This window comes from Emydura macquarii, unplaced genomic scaffold (assembly GCF_026122565.2).
Source record: "Emydura macquarii macquarii isolate MOO-44397 ecotype Brisbane River unplaced genomic scaffold, CSIRO-AGI_Emac_v2 contig_2205, whole genome shotgun sequence".
Taxonomy (NCBI): domain Eukaryota; kingdom Metazoa; phylum Chordata; order Testudines; family Chelidae; genus Emydura; species Emydura macquarii.
The window spans coordinates 4,293,982-4,319,797 of NW_027132342.1; the positions used below are offsets into that span (position 1 = coordinate 4,293,982).

General features: G+C 39.4%; 1 protein-coding gene across 1 annotated transcript; it reads left to right on the forward strand.

The window, feature by feature from the left end:
* The first annotated feature begins 805 nt into the window (after positions 1-805).
* On the forward strand, positions 806-22,680 carry LOC137160597 (solute carrier organic anion transporter family member 1B3-like). The gene is made up of 14 exons (XM_067559181.1): positions 806-942; positions 3,654-3,795; positions 3,884-4,016; positions 6,721-6,848; positions 7,655-7,801; positions 8,874-8,972; positions 10,990-11,232; positions 12,127-12,291; positions 13,540-13,735; positions 14,387-14,549; positions 16,160-16,344; positions 17,709-17,773; positions 21,089-21,206; positions 22,174-22,680. Exons 1-14 carry the CDS (start codon positions 808-810, stop codon positions 22,388-22,390), a joined length of 2,136 nt encoding a protein of 711 aa, XP_067415282.1. The 5' UTR covers positions 806-807; the 3' UTR covers positions 22,391-22,680.
* The last annotated feature ends 3,136 nt before the right edge of the window (positions 22,681-25,816 follow it).

Below are 25,816 nucleotides of genomic sequence, written 5' to 3' on the forward strand. Positions count from 1 at the left end.
GTCATGACTCACCCTTTTCTTGCTAATGTAACCATACAGCCTGAGACTTAAAAACTGCTTCCAATTGACGGCAATTTCTGTCACCATTAGTTTCAAAAAGGTCTCCTTATAGCATTATTATCCTATGTTTTCTTGTCCCATATGGACTTAATGTTCAGTGACACCAGTACTTTTTGTTGTACATTATAGGGTTGCTTTTCCCTTGAGAGAGTATTTCTCTGGTTCTTATTTACCAAACTCTCCACTTGTCCCTTCGTTGTTTTTATCCTTCCATCTCTTTTCTTTCCTATTACAGCATCTCCTCTTCCACGTTCATGTTGTTCATTTTCAGGGTCCAGGACATAAATAAAACCTAACTTGCAATGTTCTTTATTTTGTGGTATTCATACAATCTTAGTACAGGATCTCTCCCCCAGCCCTCATTTAGCTCTATAAACGTGCAGCCACATTTTCTTAAGCATTCGCTAATTTTGGGTGCCAAACACATGCCAGGTTATTAGCATTGCTGAGAACCTGAAGTGCCAATAGACACATCTACTGGGATACCATTTCCAGTGAATCAGCTACAGTGGGAAGTGCAGATTTTCAGTACATCTGAAAATTAGGTGCACGTTGTCTCTATTCGGAAACAAACAATTAGTGTTCACTTGTGAAAATGTTAGCCAGGGTGTAAGTCTTTTTAGGTGAAAGTTAATTACAGATTTCCAATCCAACATTTTTGGGGAAGAAAACCCTGGATGTACATGTTTCTGTATATATTATAATTGTCTCATGTGTTCTTGTATGAAACAGGTAATCAAAGAAACCATGACAATGGAAACTGATTCAAATAATGTTAATGACTCAAACCAAGTGGAAGTGGAGCCAACCAAGTCTTCGGAAGATGGAGCAATCAAGCAACTACCAGTCAAAAAGAAAACTTCCTGTTGCACTGGCTTGAAGGTTTAATGGATTACTATTATTAATTACTGTTGTTATTTGTTAAGCACTGATAAAGTGTGTGTGTTATACTTCAAGATATAAAAGAAGGCATGGTGCTTGTCCCCTCTATTTTTTTCATCCAATTAATAAAAAATATTGGGAGTTTTATTTAATAGATACAGAAGACAACAATAATAAATAAATAATATATAGGTCTTTACTTGTAAAGTTCTTCATCAGTAGATCTCTATGTGCTGTAAAAAGGAGGGCAGCATCATTATCCCCATTTTGTAGATGGGGAGTTTGAGGCACAGGGAGGGATGTGATTTGCCCTCAGTCACCCATCAAAGCAATGGCAGAGCTGGGAATTGACCTGGGTCTATTGATTCCCTGTCCTGAGAGGCAAAGCTCAAAAAGTTTGTTGATTTATCCGAATACTCAGTGTGTCAGGAAAATAATAATGCCTACCTCGTATCCACAGATCTCAAAGCACTTTGAAAAGGAAGTGATTATCATTACCCCCATTTTACAGTAGGGGAAGCTGAGGCACAAGGTAGTTGAAGTGACTCGCTCAAGGTCAGCCAGCAGAGTGACAGAACCAGAAATTGAACCCAGGTCATCTGAGTCCTAATCAGATTCACTATCCACGAGAGCACACTGCCTCACTTGAATTATTTAATGCCTTAACCTAATAGGGCTGGAAAACTAATGAGAATTTTGCTTTCTTATTAGAGGCATGGTATTTCCTGCTTCTGGCTGAGCTGGAAGTAGCATGAGGTTAGAATTTCTTGTTATATAATGAAGTGTTTGACTTCTGCCCTGGCTAGGTCGATGGCCAAGTTCATACCTGGCGTAACTCCATTAAAGCCTATAGAGCTGCAACCAGAGATGTATTTGAACCAATAACAGGCCTGTGATATAATTATAAAAATAAGTGAATCCAGCTTTTTCAAACATTCAAAATGGCTTCGTTCAAATTTTGGGCAAAGGTTAGCATATTTCGTATTTGAGCTGAACCAATTTTGTCATCTGGGAGGAGCTGAACTGCTTTCATATCTCTGTGAGTCTCATGGGACCAACTTCACCATTGGTGTAAGTAGGCAAAGCTCCATGGAAGTCAGTGAGTTGGTACCTGCTTACACTAGTGGTGAATGTGGCACAGAATGTTACAGCAACTAGAATTTAATAGACACAATACCTTTTACTGTTAGGGCTGGACAAAAATTTTCAGTTACAATGAGAATAACCTCATCTTCCTATCAGACTATGGAGTCAAACGCTTTTGGGATTCTGATCAGTTCAGCTGCTTGTGTTGTGAGGTTTAAAACAGTTCAATTAACTTTTTTGTTCATATTTTCATGCTTATTTGCACTTCATAGCTTCGGTCTGGACCTGATGTACTGAAATACTGCCCCACCCCCAAAAGAGAGAGAGGCTTCTCAGAATTTTTCCACCCAGTAAATATGAAAATTCTCAGAATAAAGCCTGCTTTTGTTCTAAACAGAACCAGTTTGGCTAAACATAGCACCCAACTCCTTTTAAAAACATTTTCTCAGGATTTTCTGTTGCAGTAAACAGCATCACAAAGTTCAAACCCCATTTTAATTTGTTTACTTTTCTACAGTCAGGTTAACCAAGCTATTTTAACTTTTAACCTATGGGCAACAGGTTTATTTGTTTGGGATTCCGTAGAGAGCTGTTATGTTGAAATATCTGGATAATATTTAAGCACTCCTAGGCTACCTTGTATCATAAGCATAGCTTTATTTGCAATGATTGCAATATGTAATAGCATTCATGTGCCAGAGCAAATTGTGTATTCAAATGCTCTTGTTTTAAAACTATAAAAAAAAAAAGTCAAATACGAACATTTCCTTTGCAAAGGGGTACAACTCAGATATAATCCAAATACTTCAAACTGCATCCATAAAGGGATGAGATTTCCAAAGAAATCTGTACAAGACTTCCAAAAAGAGGGATATTGTGAAGCTTGTGGCGAAGCTCTATATTGTAATACCAACAATACTTCTAATCTGGGGATGGACAAACTGCCTTAGAAAAAGTAACATCTGAATTGAAGACTCATTTAAAGGTTGCACTAGTTTCAGTAAGTGGCCTTTGACCAGAGTTTTTATTTTTGTTAATTATTTGTATTCTAGTAGCACCTAGAAGCCTCAAGGTTTCTTCTGTACCCAAGTGGTCCTCAAAGTTGTTGATAGCTTGAAAATTGATGGTAGACTCCAGGAGGCTACAAAGTCCCCCACTGAGCTGGAAGCCATCTACAGATGCTGTAGTCCATGGCGTTACTTCAGGTTCAGAAATGCAAATTCTATTCTGGGGAGCCTGTGACCAGCAAAGCAAAGGAGGCCATGATTTCTGGATGCTGAAGTTGGCAATGCCAGCCTTAAGCACAAACAAAGTTAGCTGCTGCTTTGGGCTGTCCCATGCATGTAACTTCTATAGATCGCAGACTGGACTGATTTCCCACTTCAACAGTGAGACTACAATGGGAAGAAAACACTCCTGAAAGCCCAGGTGGAGCTTCTTGTGGGAAGAAGGCCTTATATTGTGTTGGAAAAATCACATTTTCCCTACGGGAGTTTGATTAGCAAAGTTAATTAAACTAAGATTTAATTCATACAATTGTTCTATATGGATTGAAACTATTTTTATCGCTATATATTCAATTTCTACTCTCTTACCTCCCACCTTCTGTCTTGATCTTTCCTCAGGTGTTTCTTGCTGCTTTGTCATACAGTTACTTGAGCAAAACATTATCTGGAATAATTATGAAAAGTTCCATCACTCAGATAGAAAGAAGATTTGATCTTCCCTCCTCTGTAGCTGGCTTAATTGATGGAAGTTTTGAGATGGGTAATTGGTATTCCACAATGTATAGTAAATTACTCAGAGCAAATACAACAAACAGCATCTACTAATTATGGTTTCTTTCCTTTTTTAGGTAATTTGTTGGTAATGGCATTTGTAAGTTACTTTGGAGCCAAATTTCATAGACCAAAAATAATCGCTCTGGGGTGTATTGTTATGTCAGCTGGAAGTATTTTAACAGCAATGCCTCATTTCTTCATGGGATAGTAAGTATTAACTAAGACTAATTTAGGTACCATAGCATTGGGATTCTATACCACTTTCTCCATTTTGTCAAATAAAAAACACTGTGTTTTTAAAGTTTGGGATGATCAAAGGGCCTCAGGCTATATGAATATCAGAATAAATATAGAAGTCAGGCATCTCCACAGATACATTAGCATTCATTAGAACTGGTGGGAATTCCCTTCCCTCCCCTGCCCTGATGGAAAATTTCAACTTTTTATAAAAAATCTGAACAACCAAAATGTTTCCATTTTCAGCTAGAAATGTTTTCGTTTGGTTATTTTGGAGACTGTTGAGGAAAAGCAGACATTTTTTGCAGAAAGCAGTCACTTTCCATGAAAATGTCTATTCTCTGAAAACCCAAATTTTCCATCAAAAACCAGTTTTGATGGAAAAACCAGTTTTGATGGAAAATTTTTGACCAACTCTAGTGTGCATGATGCTGCTTTTCAAGGCATTACTATGGCTAACTCTAAGGGCAGAGTCTAAGGAAAATCATTGGGATTACTCAAGGAGTGAGGTATTGTTCAGTGTGAGGAAAAATTGTAGAAGTATCTTTTGGGGTCCACTGTATTAGATGCAAAGTTTATGTATTGTTGTTGGCCAGGATTGTGCATAACCTCTCTGGGGGAAGATGTGATGTGAGCTCTGGGAATTCAAAGAATTATACTGAAAATGTGCCAGATAAGAATGGATTTTTCAGACAATAAGAGTGAAGTGGAACTGGGGAATACCTAGTATTAATGCAAATTCGCCACCTCCAGATATGCAAATAAACAGCGTTTTGAAGCCATGTCTTAAGGAGAGGGTCATTGTCCACTGATTACATGGGGATGGCCTGAGATCAAAGGCCTGAGCTGTATAAAGAAACCAGTCTTGGTTCTGAATCTGAAACAACTATGAGCTTGTAACCATAGGGAAAACCCAGTTGAAGCACTGGCACTTACCAGAATCCTCAGTTGGAGTGGGATGGGGGAAGGGAGTGACCGCTGCACGTAGGTTCATTTATTGTTTTAAATATGTTTTCTCTGTAATGCTTTCACCTTAAGAATAAAGGTGCTTGCTTAGAAAGAGCTGTGTGGCAACTTATAACTGTTGGCAATACACTGGGCATAGCCTCTGGAGAGAAAGTAAACTGCAGATCCTGGCCTTTTAGACAATCTGGCTTGCTGGGTATATCAGTGTAAATCAGGGAGCTGGGCAGCCTGAACACCCTAGTCAGGAGGGAGAGAGATGGGGGTCTCTGCCCAAGAGAGATGATGGCTCAGGAGCTGGGAGCCTAGATCGGTTGTGCTGGGTTACTGTGAGGGGGAATTCAGGTGCAGTTACCCTGAAACTGTGACAGAGGGGTCACTCAGAAAAGGTATCAAACTTCACCTCTTAAGATGCCCAGCAAAAATGGGAGTTGAAGAAATCCAGCACTTTGAAGGCGTCCTTTAATTAGTATCTTGTAGTATCAGGCCATCCATTTGTAAGGGCTGATCCTGCAAACCCCTACTTCAGCAAAGAGTCATTACTCATGCAACAACTTCAGTTAGACTTTTCAGGTCAGTTTTTGTAGAATTGGTCCCAAAGTTCTGTTCAGGGTGCTCTTTCCACTAAAAATCCTTATGTCCAGTGAAACTAATGTACTAACAAATGCATCCTCTTCAAGTGCAGAGAAGCACTAAGTTTTATCTACTCAATTAAAAGTTCAGTCTTGTTTGGCCTATTGTTTTGAAAGAGTCCTTTGAAGCTCATGCCACTTCCCAGGTTTACATTTGTCCTGTCTCCCTGTTAAAGAAGTTATATGCAATTACACAATAATACATAAACATTTGCATTCTTAATACAATGAACTCCCAAGATACTTAAACTTAATTCAGTGAGGTTTAACTTAATTCAATAAGGTTTGTTTGGGAAATTGTCATATCAGTCACAGTGGGTTTATTATTATAAGAAGAAAAGTAAAGAATTAAGTTCAGCAGAATGTCTTTCTAAAAATTCTGCTGTTTTTGCAGTAGTATTGGCCTTATCATATCTATTACTTACCTCAAAAAGAACATAGGACTGCAGTTACAAGAAGTAACTAAGGGCTTCTCTGTATGGAGAGTGAGTGCATGACAAACTGGGTATAAATCTATAGCCCTATAACATACCATGCATTAACTCGGCACGTGGACCCTGTTATTGCACACTAAAAGTTCTGTAGTACGCTTTGACGTACTGCTATTTGCCCTATGGAGCTTTTAGTGCAGAGTAGCAGGGTCCATACTGCTAGATAGTGTGTGGCAGGCTAGAGGACTGAAGATTTACACCCCAGCTTATCATGCACTGACTCTCCATATAGACATATCCTAAGAGTGGGATTTTCAAAAAAACCTAATGAGTTAAATGCCCACATTTCTTAGATTTCTTTGAAGTTCCCAGTTTAAAATGTTATACCTGCCAAATAGTTGCTTTTGATCTTTTCTTGCTCATTGTTTTCTCATTTTCTTTTTTACTGAAATGACCCTCCTTTTTACTGTTAAATTAACACTTGGGAAAAATAATTTGAATGTGGTGCACAGACAGTTAGAGGCACATACTGTTTATTCACCAAAATAGCAGTCACGAAATTCCCCCTGTACTGTGGTAAAATATATCCCTGTATTTCTCCAACTGCCCAGAAACATCACTACTAAATATAATGTTGTATGTGTTCAGTTATAAGTATGAAACAGCAGCTCATGCAGCGTCGTCAGTCAACTCAACTTCAAGTATCATTCCCTGCTCAATGGATCAAAATGGAACTGCTGGTGTCAATGAAATCTTATCAGGACATCCAGATTCAGGTAAGCAACTGTAACTAAATCTAAATGCGGCAATGTTGTCCTACTTATAAATCGGTCTTCACATAAAAGTGAAATTCACCCTAGTGTGGAGGACCAGCACAATCCTAAACTCCATTTAAGCCTTAATTTATTTGGAGGGTGTTAGTGACACTTAAGTGATACTTAGGCCTTGTAAATTTTACTCAGTGCAAATGCATCTACCAATCCAGAAATGTTTGAACTACTGGGGCTCATTTCCCCCCATCCTTCCGGATTCCAGATACAAGTAACTCACATTGACATTAAAGGAATTGCTCATATCATTTGTGAGGAGAATTGGTTCTCAAAGGAAATTTAAGGGCCCAAGCTATGTTAGAGTTAACTGGAAATTAACTGGCATTTTTGTGATCTTCACATACCTCATTAGCAATTTATGCTGCATGGGAGGAAAAAAATGCCACTTATGGGACCTCCTGGCCAACTGCTAGCCTGGCTCAGGGGACATAGCTAAGGTGTAAATGAAATGTCAGAAAGTATGTCTATCACAATCTGTTTATTTTTTGCTACATATTCTTCCCTAATGATACAGACCATTATCCTTGCATCACTATAGTGGAAGCCAAGCATTTAAGTGATATCAGAAAGTGTTGTTGAAGAGAGGGCTGATGCTCATTGGGTTTAATGAATTTGGTAACCTAGACATAGTCCTAGCCAAATGTAAAGAAAAACAATTGAGTAGGATGAGAGAGAGCATGTTAAAAGGAGTTATAGCCAGGATCGTGGTTTATTGTTCTACACTGTAAAGATGTAACTACTGTTATTTACAGATTGTGTAAAGGAATCATCATCATATATGTGGATATATGTCTTATTGGGCAACTTGTTACGTGGAGTTGGGGAAACACCGATAACACCGCTAGGAATTTCTTACCTTGATGATTTTGCGAAAGAAGATGATGTTCCTTTATATATAGGTAATCTTAAAACACTGAGAAGGCTAGATTACTAAGAAACAGTGACAGGATCTAATTTGCTTCAGCTGAAAGAGTAGATCATCTACAGCTGCCTCTAAAGAGTCCTATTTTAAAAAAATCTCTTTCCATTAGAGCCAGGCAAAATTTTTTGGACAAGCTTTTTTTTCTTGAGGGTTTTTTTTGGCTGATAAATACATCAGCTGAAACATTCAGTGAATTCATGTTGAAGTTGCCAAATCGTTTTGGTCGAACAAAAAAACGACAAGCAAAAAACTCTCCTAAAATCCAGAAAAACAAAATCAGAAAAAGTTCAAATGTTTTGGTGTGACTTTTCCTAAATTAATCATTTCAGCTTTTCAATTCAAAATTACTTTTCATTTCAAAATTTTCTTCACTTTTATTGACAGCCTTATAAAAATTTAAGGAAAAAAAATTCCTCAATAATTAAAATTTTCATTCCAGGTTAAACAAAGCATTTAATTTGACCTGAAATGAAATTTTGATGACTTTTTCAGTGAGCTGAAAAATTTAAAAAATATGTATTTTGGGTTGACTCAAACCTTTATTTTATTTTATTTTTTTAGTTTGACCACCTAAACAAAGAACCAGTTACTCTCACAGCTCCACTTTCCATTTAGACTGTGATTTTCAAAGAAGCCTATGCAAGTTGAGTGCCTAAGTCCCTTGGATTCTTTTGAAAATTGTAGCCTTCATTCCTAGTCAATTGCTGCCTTCAAAAACAAATGAAATAAAACAAAGAGTCCTGGTTCATTCTACCTGTGCTGAGACTTAAACTTGAGTTCTGTGTGAGTGGAATTAATTTGGCCCTTAAAGTCTGGGATGGCCACTAAACAAATTTAAATAAATCGACAAAATGATATATTAATTCTGCGTAACGTGATCTTGTTCACTGAGTAGGAGAATTAAAAAAAACCTACTTGACATGGCAAGATGATTGTCTTTGTGCTTCCTGGAATATCTGTTCTAGGATGGGAATAAGAAAAAAAGGTGGCAAACATGTAGGGCCGTATGTCTGTAAATTTACCAGTGTCTTATTTCATTATATTTTCAGCATGTTTGCACACAATAGGAATGATTGGTCCCATGATTGGCTACCTGTTGGGATCACTGTGTGCCAGCTTGTATGTGGATATTGGATTTGTGGATCTAGGTAAGGAAAAAGGAAAGCCAGTTATATTAAACTGTGGTATAATAATTAATATGGCTCATGGATTACATAACAATCAATATGGCCAGTACTTTATATCAGGATAAGCCAAATATTTTCATACCTTTTATTAAATAACAAAATCCCATAAATGTGTTTTGTCTTGAGATGAGGTGAGAACAAAGTGCTTTTGCTGAAAAAGTCATTTAAAAAGTTGTAGGTATGGGAAATATTTTAGGCCCAGAAAGCACTTCAACAAAGACTTAAATCCATCCTTATTCAGGGGAGCATTTAAGCATATGCTTAAGTACCCTCACTGAATGTTTTTCTGAGTCATGGCCTTGCTGATGGGGTTTGGCTCACATAACAATTTTTCATGTTAGGTGGTTAATTTCAAATATTGGCTGAGCATATAAGATGTTAATCATTTAATATTATTCATTATTACTGGGTTCAAATTTTACTAAAATATATGGGGTGATATTTTCAAAGGGGCTTCTACTGGGTGTCCATTTGTGTGCATTCAAATTTTCACATACATATGTGCCCACTCTTTTCCATTACAAACACCTCTGCATGTGTAATACAAATAAATAATAAGTGTCTTTGAAATGTAACTCCCATGCATGATTTTCAAATAGCCTAATTTCTGAGCATGTGCTTGCAGCATGAGACTGTTTACAGTGCCCACATACATGTGTTTGCTTATCTTACTTTTTAAGCTGTGATCCAACAAAATGTGATCATGCATACCATGGTCACTTGATTAACTACACCTATGACTACTCCTGTACTCCTAAAATGGATTCTCTCAGATGACAGGCCTCATTACCTCCACCTTTCTTTTGGGATGGGATCATGCAGTTCTCCCACTCTCAAACCTGGCCTTCAGCTGCAATCCCTTGTGGACCAACCTTGATTTCTTATCAGGTTCAACTGAGGTTTTGGACCCTCGTATAGCCTTTCCTTCAGGAGCTATGACAAGTGGTTATTACACTGACCAAACAGGTTTCTTAAAGCAAAGCATTGTTGATTCAGAACCAAGGCATTCAGAGAAACAGATCTTAAAACAATAAATAGACTATATACATCTATATCTTACCCTATCACTAAAGCAGACCTCGCTTATGCCAGGCACCCCCCAATTGCCTTGCAAATTGGGATAAGCTAGGAGATCCATCAATCCCTGTCTCTTACTGTCTCATCAGATGCTGTCCTTTTATCAGTTACAAAGCTCTCTGTTTAGATTTCCTGCTCGGATTTCCCCAACCCATCAACTTACACATACACACTTGGAATCACCAGCCAGGCAGTGCCCCCAGCTAGGTAGAAGTAAAGCCTACAAGGAGTTGACACTTCTATTGTATTTGTGTACCATCAGTAGGCTTATCTGAAGCCATTGTCCACTCCTCAACCCAGTGTAGCCAGATCTTGCATGACTTAACGCTTTGGTAGTCACATAGTAAACAATAGATAAGCAATCCAACAAATAGATGGACATATGATATTCATAAAAATATTGAAAACTGCTACCACATTTTCCATAATACAGACTTAAGCATGTGACAAATCTCACTGAAACCAGTGGCACTCCTCATGTGTTTAAAGTTAAGCACATGACTAAGTGTTTTGCTGAAATGGCTTATAAGAAAAAAGGTTAGTAGAAAGTATTGTGTCCCAGCAGATCCAGGGGTATGTGGGACTCTGTCTGACACTATTTCAGATTCCCATGTTCTCAAAAGTACCATAAGTTCTGAGGCATGTAGCCTTGAATAAGACACATCAGCATATGTAGTAAGAGATAAGTGAAATTCAATACTAACCAAGGTATGATATGACTGCTGATGCCCTGCTTGCTTTAAGGTGTCTTTCAATATATTTCATTAGATATTGAAAATATTGAGTTTCCTCCAGTGCATAATGTAGATTTCCCAGCAATTATTGGGGGGCGGGCGGGTGAGGGAGGGAAGAGTCATTTTTCTTAATTAATAGCATTTGTTTTTGTCTCATTTTATTCTAGGTAGCATAACCATAACTCCAAAAGACTCCCGGTGGGTAGGTGCATGGTGGCTTGGTTTTGTTATATCTGGAATAGCTAGTCTTATTGCTGCCATACCATTCTGTTTCCTGCCAAAGAGTCTGAAAAGGCAGGAGGAAGAAAATGACAAAACTTCATCTGATTTCTCCAAAATTAGAGGAGACCAGAGCAAGCCACACGAATTTGAAAATTATCAGCCAGTGAAGTGGTCAGTAGCTTCAAAAGGCAAGTGCCTCACATGTTCTGCCAAAATGGAACCCTACCAATTCACTGTAACGTAGGAACACCCTCCTCCTCCTCCTCCCTGCCACACACTAAGGATTATTTGAAGTCACTGGGTTTTTGGATGGCCATGAATGTCTGCCCATGTTTGCTCAATTACATAGTCAGCACCTACATTTAAAAGTTTGCACTAGAAGCAAACTGGAATTATGGGAAAATGAATAATCAAAAATTATCTGAAATCTGTGTTAAAATTAGGGATGAGGAAGCTTAAAAAAATCAGAACGTTCTTTTTCCAGCTGTATTATTTTTGTGGTCATCACAGATTAAATGGAAAATGTGAAATCAATTTGTTTGCCATGAAAAACACAGGTCTGATTTTCCATTCTTGCTATGCTGTCCTCAGTGCAGGAATGTGGGAGGGTAGAGGCAAGGAAAAAGATAACACTATGTCATCTTTACAATTCTCCTATTATGGTTCATTTCCCAATGCAAGACATTCAATAAGGTACAAAGGAACCATGCAGAAATCTCATAGGCCTGGAACCTGCAGTGAGAATCATGTGAGCAGATAGACACTTTTGTCTGTGTGCTGCCCCATCGACTTCAGTTTCTCCGAGGTGCTTCTGTGTGGATCTCACTGGTGGACTGCGGCCTCTGTTGGCATGTCACCACTAAGGTTTATCATTTCAGAGGATTCTACTATAATATCAGAGTTTATATTCCACTTGTGGACCAGATTCTGCCCTAGATACTCACCTACAAATCCCACTGAAGTCTGTGGGATATATGCACGTAGGTATCTGAGGGCAGGATTTGGCTCTAAATTGCAACGTTTACTTACCAATAATTATGCCAAGCATTTTTAAAAATATAACTCTATATTGTTTCTTTCAGATTTCTTTACCTCTCTGAAAAGAATATTGAGTAATCGAATTTACGTAACGTTTTTGTGTTGTTCGCTGTTACAATTTAGTAGCTTTATTGGTTTCTTGACTTACAAACCAAAATACATGGAACAGCAGTATGGTCAGTCAACATCTAAGTCTAACTTTATGACAGGTGGGTGTTACAGGGTCTGGGGAAGCGCTTTGATGTGCATTTTATTGTGCATTGTAAGCCACTTCAGGCTCAGTACTAGAGGACTGTGAAAGCACGTAGTCAAACTCCTTGTAGAAGAGGCATGTACAACAAGCCCTTCCAGACCTACTGCTTCCTGTGCAGGAGCCTGAAATGCTTCTTAGATTCATAGCTCTGAGCCAGCCTCTGTGAAGTTTCCTGGTACAGGTGAACATTCCTGCTGCTCTGGCTGAAATTATGGAGGATGGTGTATTCTGCTCGCACATTGATCAGCACCCGACTATGCTTCATGGGCCAAGCGGCTGCTCTTGGAGCTAGATCCATTGTCACCTGTAAAAACTGTACCAGTCAGCTGTTCTGCAGCACACTACAACCAGTGCACAGGTGGACAGGGACCTAGGTTTTGTAAGGGTCAGGAAGAAAACGTTTCAATGCATTGTAGGACTGGGGATGAAGAGCTATTGAAACTCGAGACCTGGTAAATGCTCCTCATCCCTGTTCACACTGCAAACAGGCACAGATATGAGGCTGTGCCACAGCTAAGGTGTGTACTTACACACACCTCTCAAGCGTGCTAGCTTACTTAGCCCTCTGTTCTCCTGGGGTTTAAGTGTGGACACTGGAGGTGGGGCAGGTTATGCACAAGCCTGCATGTGGACATGTGTGCACTTGCTAGTGTAGATGTCTGCCACTGTCTGCCTCCCAGTGTCCCCACTGCCTTGAGTGGATGGTACTGCACTCTGGGCCTATCCATGGTGCAGTGCATGTCACCCAATATACTGGTGCAGCTATTCTGGCTGATATTTTGCAGGAGGCAAAGACAATGTTCCGTTCAGTGAGAGGGAAATCTAGGGGGTCTCTGGATACCGCTTCCTCCACCATGCTGCATCCTGTGGCATAGGTAGTCAACACAGGGGAATAAGAAGGTGTCTTATGCTTCCTTACTCCCTCATACTGTTATATGAGTTGGGACACAGTTTGGTCCTAATAGCATAGACTAGATGTAATTTTCACAGGCTCATTAGCAAAAATATTAGGGGAGATTTTTTTTTTTGGATACTTGAAATGTCATGGTATTTTGAGTCGCATGAAATAAATTGATGGCTTTTTTCAGGTAGTATTTTGTGAAAATTTTCACCAGTTTCAACCAGCTCATTTATTAAATCAGTTATGTGTAACAGAATGTGACTACACTCCTGCAGTATTCTTTCTCTCTCTCTCTTATTGCAGGATTAACTGCTTTGCCTGCTGTTGGCATTGGGATTTTCTTAGGCGGGTTCATAATGAAGAAATACAAATTGGGCATGATTGGAGCGACAAAATTTGGATATGGGATGTCATTTATGGCTTTTTTCATATCCCTTTCGTACTTTTTTGTGGGCTGTGAGAACCATGTAGTGGCAGGATTGACAGCATCCTATGACGGGTAGGTATACCTCTTATATAGCACATTTCCTTTCTCTGGTAGCAAAGAAATATTACCAATAGCATAATGTGTTGTCGTGACTGAATATAAACACACCATTGCAGTAATTCGTGTATTTTCACAAATGTTGAAGGATTATACCCTTACAAAATTTCAGATTCTAGGTTTGTGTGACTCCTAACTGAGCTATGTTGGTTTACACCAGATGAGAATTTTTATATCTATCTATATCTAGATACTTTGTTTGAAAGTTAGTGTGATTCATGAACAAAATGAATAATAGTTCTAGGGAGTGGTTTTACACTGCTAGAATGGTGGGACTGAACACAGATAACGTCAAGAATTTCACTATTTGTTAGAACTGAAGGTCTAGTTTTTCTGGGCTATAAAGGGTAGAACTCCCTTTCTTTGTCACAGAATTTTTCATAACCCAGTAGTCATCTCTATTTCAATGTAAGTGGGATAAAAGCTGAGTCAACAAGCTCAGTGTTACAAGAACAGGGACAATTTAAGCCTGTTTACCTGGAGTATTAGTTTAGCTCTATAAGAATGAGGATATCGAGTAGGAGGGAAAGACAAATGTGCTATCTTAATTGAAAGATGGATTTTGTAATAAAACAATATTATGCCTTTGTAAATTTACCTTGTAAGCAAACCATTTGCACGTCATGAAAGTGCCTTATTTTCTGTCTGCAACTCTGACTGCAAATGTGCCACGAACCAGTGGGATCCTGTCTGTGGAGACAATGGAATCACATACCTGTCGCCTTGTCTTGCTGGATGCAAGGCTTCAAAAGGACATGGGAAGAACAAGGTAAGTGCCTCACCCAGTTTTTTCCTGTCTTTTTTTGCTTAAGGACACTTTTAGATTAGTGATGTACATGACGGAATTGATTACAGAGCAAAAGGAATGGTAGTGCATTTGTAAGGACCACTGAAAACCAGGGACTTCCAGAGCTAGATGCATCGGTCTCTGTAGCTTGAGCAAAAAAGCCAGGCTCTGTATCTGGTGGTTGTAACAAACTCACGTCTGGCATATCTGGCACTAATGGGAACACACAACACACACCGACTAGTGTTGCACAGGCCTAAGAGCAGACCTCCACTTGTTTGTCTTTCATAAATCAGCTCTTGGCCACATTCTGTATTTTAGTCACCAGTGTAGCTATGCTGATAGAAGTGGCCCTGGTGCCATCTCTAGCGCAGAGGTTTTCAAACTATGGGGCACGCCTCCCCTAGGGCAGGCACGGAGACATGTTCAGGGGGGTGAGGGGTGATGCCAGGTGGCTCGGGCCAGCCCCGTGCAGCAGGGAAGGAACATCACCTCCATCCCCTGACTCACTTCAGCAAGCCACCCAGCCTGTGGGTCAGTGTCAACGTCCCAGCAGTCTCCACGCCCAGCACCAGCTCTGCCCCCAGAGACCATCGCATGTGCCTTCTCTCACCCTGGAAACCTGAGAGGGAGGAGCAGGTCTTGTGTCTATTTTTGTCTGGGTTCAGGGGGGCACAACCAAAAATTGTAACTCAAAGGGGGGACTCAGCTCAGAGAGTTTGAAAAGCGCTGCTCTGGGGTAAATGTGCTGGACAGATGTACACTGGGACAATTTACCTCAGATGGAGATGCTTTGTCCAGGATTTGGAGATATAGTGATTGATTCTCTTCTTCACCTGGTCTCTGTTCTGACACAGTGTAGGGAGGAGAGGTCTCAGACAGCCTGTTGCAGTTTCCTGATTCTTAGGGCTAGATGTGGCCTTGGTGAGAATTAGAGCTACTTTCTAGCAGCCCTTCACACACCCTGCCCACCCCCTACACCTGAGGTAAGTACATGGCCAGCCGCTGTCTCATTTAGACAAGAAGTCTTTGGGAGAAGGGAAGAATTCTCTGCTTGGCTCCTTTGCACCTTCTGAGTGGCACAAAGAGGGCCAGACCTGATCATAAAATCCAGCCCTTAAATGTTAACAATTCTTTTCTAGAGAGAGAGTCCTGGCTCACTGTAGAGCTCATGTTGTAATGGAATACTAAGCTGCATTATATGATTCAGCCAATAGGTGGTGCTAGGTGTAAAATAACTTATTACCCTTCACCATACCTGGCAGAGCATTAAAGGATTGTATGGTGAGGACGTCTGGCATGCGTCTCTCTGAGAAATAAGCTCTGCAGTCAGTCTATAATTGATACAGAAGTCTGACCTGCCAGTAGCAGCAGTGCAGCCTACCATGAACAAGAACTACATGACACACAGGAAAGAAACCAGGAAACTACTGAACATTGAAACTGCTGAGAAATGCAAACAAGAACTGGTTAGAGGCTCCTGGTGTGTTTAACTGGGTCGTGTTTCTTTGTGTGAGGTTTTGCCCGTATTTTAATACTGTATGTCACATTGCATTAACGATATACCAACATATCAAAATTGTGTCTTTTAGGTATATCAGAACTGCAGCTGCATTGAAATTACAGGCTCACAATCAGGAAACACTTCTGCAATTCTGGGACAATGTCCAAAAAGTGATGACTGCTCAAGAAAGTTTATTTATTATACAGTAATACAAGTCATAAGTGCCTTTTGCCATGCTTTAGGAGGCACCCCTTTATACATGCTTATGTTTAGGTAAGTGAAACCAAAGTAATGTTTTCAATATCACTATGTGCTTTTCCCAACATGGGGGCCTAGGAGTCTTAATTTCCCCAAATTACAATAATTTTCTTGAAATCTAACACACTTTTGCTTCTATCTTCTCTGAATCCATTTTCAAAATTTAATCAGTTTGTGGGCATTACTACCAAATATAACTGTTATTTTCATGTTTTCAGTCAGTTTCTCCCTGTTGCTGTTAAACTGATCCAGAACAGCTTTTACTTTGTTTGAATTATTTCCTGGATGACTAAATTTCCCTGTACATAACATCAAATAAGATAATTCATGTATATTTGTCACCCAGATGATGACTGGGTTCATAATTCCCCCATAGAATTCTAAAATATTAAACATCTACACCACAAATTAATAACATGAGCACAACAGTAAAATAAAACACATGTGAGTTTCATATTGGTAGCCCAGAAAATAATTAGGTCTGTTTCTGTGATTAGGAGATACAAACACAAATGGATATGTACTTTTGTATGAGCAGACTGAAGAATAAAAGAAAGTCCAGTTAAAACAGATTTCGTTGGCTCTGAAATAGGAAATGGATAAAAAGCGTCATAGTGAGAAAGTTTGATCACTCTGAAATCCAAAGACAATTTGGAAGCAAAATCAGTGGGAATTCAAATAGATATTCTAAAAATTACTTGTGTAATATATGAATATGCAGAAAGAGGTGCTAAACTCCCCTTTTTGTAGTTATAATTGTTGTTTAAGAAGGTGGTTTTTCATGACAATAACTGTAAAAAGATCCAACACAGATTGAATATATAATTAACTCAAAACCCAGGTCAGATTCCCTTGTGACAGCAGTTTAGTTTAATCTCTTGGGAATTAGTTATACACCAATTTGAGAGGCATGTTTCTTTTCATCTCTCCTAACAATGTGGCTCCTGAAACTGATTTTAGGAATGTCATTACAATGTTACAAGATGCTGCCCCAGTTATGCCATTTCTAGAAGTTATGCCCCAGGACAATATCATAGTCCCCATCAGTTCATAAAGCCCATAATGAGGGGGCAGTAGAATGGGTTTTTAGGGACACCCATTTCTGCAAAACGTGGGTAGAAGGTGCTGGTATTTCATATGGATTCACCTCACTAATTATATGCAGCACATTGACTTCCAGCGGATATTTGATGGAGAGCAATTGATTAGATCACTTTTTCCATATCATTTAATGTGTTTTTGGCAAATGTAGGAGACAACGTCAGAAGGAAGTTTGGTATTCAAGAATAATAATTCTGTGGGGAAATAATACATTTTAAAATGAGTACTTCTAGGTATTATCGAGACATGTTATTGTGGCTTACATCTATCTATTTTAGGTGTGTTCACCCAGAGCTGAAATCACTTGCAGTTGGTCTGTATATGCTCATTATGAGAGCACTAGGTAAGATAAATTATTCTGACTACAGTATTTGAGTTTTTTAGATATCTTTGAGTGTGTGTATGTGGCTTTAAATGGCATCAAGTGCATTCACCATTTGTAAATCAGATGCACAACTTGGAGTGCTATTATTATTAACAGTAGTAGTGGGAGTACTGTAGTAGTACTGTAATGCCCCAGTCATCAATCAGGATGCCACTGTGCTAGGCACTGTACAAACAAAGAACAAAGACCGTCCCTGTGTTAGATTCTGGGCTGGCTGCTCCTGAATGTCCAAGATGTGGCCAAGAGCGCCTTTTTCCAACTGCACCTGGCAAAACAACCGTTCCTCTCTGATTTGGACTGAGGTCAGTCCTGCTTTGAGCAGGGGGTTGGACCTCCTGAGGTCCCTTCCAACTCTAATGTTCTATGATTCTATGATACATCAGGCCAGTGCTCCACAATCTGCACAGGCTTCCAGTAAGCATGTGGGTGAAATTCAAGGTGTTGGTTTTAACCTATAAAGAGCCCTAAGGGTGCCTAGAAGATGGCCTCTCGCCCTGTAATATATTGCCGCAGTTGAGATCAGAAGAGGTATTCAGACTGGAGCTCTCTCAACATAAACAAGAGGGAACTGCTGGCAGGTTGTTATCTGTGAAGGGTCCTCTATTTTGGAACTTAATCCCCCTCATGGGTCCATCAACCCAGAACATTGCAGAGATGCTGTAACACCTATCTTTTTTTTCTCTCCTCCAAGGCTGTTGAGGAGGGAGTGGGCTGGGGTGGATATAGTTATAGGCAATCCTTTGTTTGTTTCTTTGTTTGTTTTTGTGGTTTTTAATTCCTGGGACAAGTGTCTACAGAACTATATAATATAGGCACCCATAGTTGCATTTTAGAAATCAGAAAAATGAATAAATGTGAAGAATGGGTGTCATCATGGTTTTCTCGGTTTCAGACCAAAGCTATATCAGATGAGAAAAGTCCACACGCCCAGTTTGTTTAGGGCCATAGAAGTTAGAAATGGACCTGTGGAAGCAGATCATTCATACTTCCACAAGAGCAGAATATATACACGTAACCCTCTTGCTAGAATACACAGAGAATACACTCCTTTTTAAATTAAAATTGTATTTTCCTATAAAGGAGTACAATATTTTAATGCAGGGAAAAAAGCTGATACAAACATGATTCAGTACAAGGTTGGAATCCTGACGTTATTCAAGTTAATGCCAAATTTCCCATTGATTGTAACAGGACCAGGATTTCATACTATGATTATTATTTTTGAAATTCTTTTTAGAGGAGTAAAGGGCAGCATAGGGCAGAGCAAGCTGGAGTGGAAGGTGCAATGCCAGATGCATCTTGCTTTTCCTTTGACCAGTCACAAGGATTCTTAAGCTTGTTAGCAGTGTGAACTACAGTTTAATACAAAGGTAGTATCATTGCACCACTGATTTGCAAGGCACGGACCAACTCTCATCCCATTCACAGAGAGACAAAATCCCAGGGGCAAATACGTCATTTGCAACCTGGGACAGTTATATTAGGAAAGTGTATATGCATTTTTTGCTGTCCTCAGTGTAGTAAATGTTTTGTTCTATTTTGAAAAAATAAGTACATTGAGTAAAAAGTACCTAAATTCCATTTTCAAAAGTGGCTTAAGTTCTGAGGAGCTAAGTCCTGCTGCCTTTCAATGAGATGTAGACTCCTAAGTGCCTACATCGCTCTTAGAAATAGGACTTTGATTGCCAAATTACTTAGGTCCAAATTTTGAGAAGTATGGCTTTGTTCTGCTCAGCATTGCAACACCTGATCGACTTAGTAGCTTACGTCTCATTGAAAGTCAGTGGGACTTAGGCTAGTACGGCCTTGTTTCACAAAGGTGCTTAAACACCTAAATCCCAGACTCAGGTGCTTAAATCTCAGTTTTAGGCTCCAGTGCATTTCATAAAACTCCCGCCGAACACTGTAGGCATCTAAACTCACTTCACAGCTAAGGTTTCAAGTTGAAAATTCCTTCAGTGCCCATGTTCCTGCATCTGACCATGTGTGCTGCTAACTCACTCTAGGTCTCCAGACACTTGTCTCGTGTGTAGGGCCCTGAGTGATTCACAAACTGGGGAAGCTAGGAGTTTGCGGCCTAACTCATGTGTGGGGCCCAATCCAGTAGGTATGCTCAGAGGCCACCTTCCCATGCGGGTCCCATTTAAAGCTGGCCACCAGAGAAGGTGGTGCCCACCTTGTACCTTTTAGCCCAGCAGTTAGAGCACTAACCAAGGATGTGAGAGACCCACATTCAATCCCTCCCTCTGTTGAAGGGGCAGAAAGGATTTGAACAAAGGTTTCCCACCTCTCAGGAGTGAGTGCTAACCCTGAGGTCTGGGATATTCTGCTGTGGGTCTTTCTCAGCCTCTCCGTGAGAGGGGCAGGGTTTAGCACTCACCCGTCTTGACAACATCTCTCATTGGCTAGCTTAGGCAGCTCCCCACCTAGCATGCTGGCGTTTATGAATCGTATTCTAAGGTGCCTGTCTCTCCCCATGCATTGTAGAGGAGCATAAGTGCCCAGCTCAGGTTCTGTGAATCGCCGTGTTGTTCCTGTGATTTTCTAGGGTCCTAAAAGTTTGATGTTGCCACACTCAGTATCACGGCACCTAAAGCCTTTGTGAATCTAGCCCCCAAGTATCATGGCACCTAAAGCCTTTGTGAATCTAGCCCCCAAGTACCTAAATTACTTTTGAAAATGTGAGTTATACCTTGCAACACTGTGGTGGGGGGTCATGCCTTAAATACCTTTACAATCTGGACCTAAGGCAGCACTGGCAATTTTACCCACTGTCTACTTTTGCATTTGTTTTCATCTGCCCTCCTCCCCCACTCATCTACTTCTTTCAGTAGGAAACAAAGAGGAGAACCAGCCCCATTAGATGAATTTCACCCCAGTGTAGAGGGTCAGCATGAGGCCCATGCACTCCTACGTCCTGAAAACTGCTGCAGCAATGGAGCTGAAAAGCACCAGTGTTTTACAGAACGGTTTGTGAACTGCTGAGTTAATATATGCTGGAGAAAGCAGTGTGTATTACTACAGGCTAAAAGCATGGCCAGGCCCCTTAGCTGTCAGACCATGTCACCGTGGAGCTCTGAACAGTACCAAAAGAGATCACCCAGCTCATTATTCTGAAAGATCCTGTCCAATTTCCATAAAGGGAGGAAGCAGCTCCATCTAGCCCACTGCCCACCAAAAGCATCACTACTGCACCAGGCAGGGACTGGTATGAAAATGCTATTATATTTTCTAATGTTAATATGACAAGGATTTTTGAATGTTTTATTGCAGCTGGAATTCCAGCCCCAGTTTATTTTGGTGCATTAATAGACAGGACATGCTTGAAATGGGGAATCAGCAGCTGTGGGCAACGAGGAGCTTGTAGGATATATGATACTAAGGCATACAGGTAAGTGAAATCAAAACACGGAGGGGTCATGAGTTTCCATCCTGCATCGACTCTAACTTATTTGATACTCTGACCCTGATCATCTAATGTTGGCTTCACTTTCATATAAGTCAGTACAGGATCTCAAATGTCAAGAAACCTTCATATTAACTAATCTTGAGGACAAATCTTAAGTCTCTACTCAGTTCTTTATACAGTCCTTGCTTATTCAGGCAAAAATCTCATTGGTATCAATGACTGAGTCCTTCCTGAATAATGTATATATGGTCTGCACTTTGGACCAGCTCAGAAATCCATAGTGATCATGTGAATCACAAGGAGGAATAGAAAAGACATCCAAATTCACATTGCCTGCCATGCATATTGGGAAGATTGCCAATTTTGCTGCACTGGCCATGTTTAACATATGAACACATAACAAAAAAAACTGATATTGGGCAGCTGAAGCCGTAGACATGGTAGATAAATGTTTGTGAAGCACAACCAAAATATCTGCCTGAAGAATATTCTAAGCGACTATTTTTTTCAAATTTGTTTTATTGCATGCAACTCTTGGTGGCCACACATTTGTGGAGTAGTTTTGTTTTTACACATAGTAGCCAGGACTAGGGATCCCATGACACTTATCTGCTTTGCAGGAATGCCGGCCCCAGAAGCTCCTACAGATTCTGCAGGAGTACAGGAAAAATGATAAGATTTTCACTGTACACACATTTTCAAAGTCATAGTGTAAACACAGCAAAAAAAAATTTTTTTATAGTAAAAATGTCCATTTTACAGCACCATTCACAAAGTCAGTTTAGATTTTGTCTACTAAGCTGTTGTATTAGAGTTCAAGCCCTACTGTGTATTTTTGGTTTTTTGTATCATTTCTGAAAAGAGCAGTTTATAAGTAAAGTTAGTTCTTGCAGTTCTTTTGAAGTTTCTTTATATCAGGAGAACTGCCTTTTATAATCTCTCTTTACAGGTATACCTACCTTGGCCTGATTACAGGTTTCAGAGTACCAGCCTACTTCTTAGCTTTCCTGCTTTATACAATGGTGAAGAAACGTTACCAAGCAAAGGACCCCAAATCCACAGAAAATGGAGGGCAAGAAAGTGTTCCTATGAACGAAGACACTAATGCAAAGAGCAATGAATATTTGTCAGGTTCTTCTGATGTGGAAAGAGAATCATGTATTTAGAAAAACCATGTTAAGTCCATGTGGCATGAATCAGGACAGCATCTTTTAAAATCAACTTGCAGAATGTCCTGAACAAAACAATAAGAATCAGAATGTAAAACCAGTAATGAACATATAGTCAAAAGCAAAGACAGCTAGGTGCAAATATGATTTATATTTAACTACCTTATATGCTTATCAATGACACACACAACAAATTCCATGAATTAACTAATGAAGGAAAATCCTGTTTGGCATGGTTAATTGCAACTGTTTGTAATTTTTAAATGGCTTGAATGTGATTTCTGGCACAATAACTGCATTGCAAATATTGCAGAAACTGGAAGGCCCCAGTCCTGCCCACAGATCCACCTGGATAGAGTCCCACTGAAGTCAGAGACTTTGCATAGCTCTAAGGGTCGCACAGTACAATAAGAAGCTATAATACAAACAATAAAGTTGAAATAAAACATTTTGACCTTATTGAAACAGATCATGTCAACTTTATCACAATGGAATATTTCCACCTTATCAAAACAAATTATTTCATTAATTTCCTGTTGAAAATTTTGATGAAATCCATATGTTCCTACTAAATGTTTCAATTTCATTGAATTGGCATTTTTCAAGGGAAAACTGTTCTGTCAGAATATTTTTGACCTGCTCTAGTTGTAAGTAACACCTAAGTTTGCTGTAAATGAAATAACTATAAAAATCAATTATTTTTCTCTAGCTAGTCAGTTTCTCCCTTACTAAAAGGACCTCTCTTTCTAGACATCCGCAGAAGAGCAGCAAAACTTGGATAATTTATTTTTAAAGAATGCAAAAAAACCCAAACAAACAAAAAACCCCAAATCCCACAACAAAGCAGGGTCTACAAATTAAAGATTTCACTTTCAAAAGTAGGATTTTTTTTTTAAAAGGGGTGGTTTTCTAAAACACCTCTGAGGCAGTCAGTGGAACTTGTGCTCCTAACTTAATTTAGATGCTTTTGGAAAATCCCACCTATTGCAAAAACAGTCAATTTGACAATTTGCCACAATTTTCCTAATATAAAAGCCAAACAAAAGACCAGCTTCTGCTACTCTTCATACTGCTTTTTAGCAGTTTATTCCTAATTTATTCACATTACTTTCAGTGCAACTACTCATGAAGCAAATGACTATTTCGTACTAATAGGGGGAAATAGGAATTGCTGGGTGCTCAGTACTTTTGAAAATTGGGGCACTGATTTAGGTGTCTAAGAGCCGAAGTGTAGGCACCTATTTTTCGAAATCTTGACTGATTCATCCATCATATCTTTTTAAATACCTTGATAATTATTTTATGATTTCTTTTCTTTTTAAAAGAAAGTTTAAAGTGACAATTATTGCATTCAAAATTGTATCATTTTATAAAAATTAGACTAAATTATTTACTAAATTGATCAGTGAAATATTTTCAGCTTTGTAGTGACTACCTTTTCAAAGCAAAACCCAGATATTTTATGCTATTTTATTTTGAAGCTACCTTCTGTTACTGTGCCATATAACAGCCTGTAGAGGGCACTCAAAGAATGATAATATTAACTACCTGACTCTTGGAGCCCAATTCTGTCATGTTTGTCTTACACCAAATCTAAACCTTAGTGTTTTTAGGAAAGTTGAGCTCTAGATTTCTTTCAGACAGTTTGTAATATCTATTTCAAAACCATTGCTAAACCTGAGTGATATCCTAGACTAGAGGCTTCCTTTAGATTAGAATATTTAAAATACTACCAAAGTATTTTTTCATCATTCTATTGGTTTCAATCCTATTAGAATCCCATAGGTTTGGTGACTGTTTTAGACATCAAGTGCCTGAAACTTCCCTACAATTAGGGTGTTGCTTGAATAGGGAATCACAGAACTGGATCCCAAGACTAGACATTGAAACATAAGATATGTTTATGCACTAATTTCCATTTGCCTCGTTTTTGGACAGATGAATGAAATCAAATAAAATAAAACCATGAAGGACTTATTAATGTCATTAACCCACACACGACATTATATTACCATATGTTATTACCATTGGGCCATTTGCTGGATGTGTTTCCTAAAATGATCGTTGATGAAATGGTTAACAATGTTACTACTTATGCCAGTCATCTTTAAATTTCAGAGTTATCAGCTCATTGAGAAGAGAGGGGCAGGATATACCTCTCAGAACTATCATTTCAGGTTGTCTGCAGACTCAGGAAGACAACACTACACTGTTTGCACTTTATGCCAGAGTTTTTAAGTGCCTAAAAATGCAAATAGGCATCCTGTGGGATTTCAAAGAGTTAAGCACCTAATTATTTTTGAAAATCCTAGTACACAACTGTCAGTGCTAAAAATCAATTTTTATTTTAAATAAAAGGCTAGAGCCTGGAGAACAGTTTTACAGCAATGGATGGATTCTGTGGCAAATATGTCAGAAGCAGAATCACAGAGTACAGAGGGACTTTGGATATTAGCCACATCCAGGAATACAGGGTCATAATAAAGTGTATTGGGCAAGACCTATTGATCTGTTCAGAAATTACAGTATTGCCTGCTATAATAAGTCATTAGAGTATTAATTATAATAATATCTGGGGGAACAGTGGGAGAATTTTCCAGCTGAAATGAGATTTATTTGTGGCTGTAGGGCAATGGGATTGATCCTCTGCATTTGACTAAGCTATCACAACCCTTTGCTTGTTATTTTCTCAGCAACCCATACACGTTTTGATTTATACAGATGTGTCAGTAAGAAGACCTCTGGTACCTGAATGGTTGAGCCATCTGACTTATCTATAAAATCCTACAGTTAATTTTTTTTTGGGGGGGAGGGGACAGTGGTATTTCTTTGGATTTGCATGGCTTATATTGATATTGCCCAATGTATTATTTATTAATATAAATTAGGGAATATCGTGTTCCCAGGGGTGACGCTAGGTCAAATTTTTAAGTGGGAAGCTACAATCCAAACACCACACCCCATGAAAAGATGCATTCAAGGCTACAATTAAATTACACGGGTCTCAAACATAGGAGATAGAAATGGGAAGGGAGAGGGAAAACTGTGCCAAAGGAATCAACCCACAGATGAAAGGGATTTGAAGTGTTGCAGATTTCAGGGGCTGTGACCCTCTGCACTCAGGTGTCCTTGGGCAGCTATCTCCAGGGAAGGAAACCCCCTTGCGCACAGAGAGACAAGCCAGCACATTGTCCCTGCCTTCTTTCCAGCAGTTCCCCTTCCTCCTGGCAGTGTGGTTCCAGAGGGAGTCAGGCTGCCATTGGCAAGGTCTCCATGTGGTGGCTCAGTGAGCCAGTGCGATGCAGTACTGCTCTTTTGTACCAGTTTGATAACTTCTGTGCTGTCCTGTCTAGTGGCGAACTATAGCAGCAGGGGAGGAATCTGTGATGAGGCAAAGCAAACACATTGCGCTGGCTTCATCTT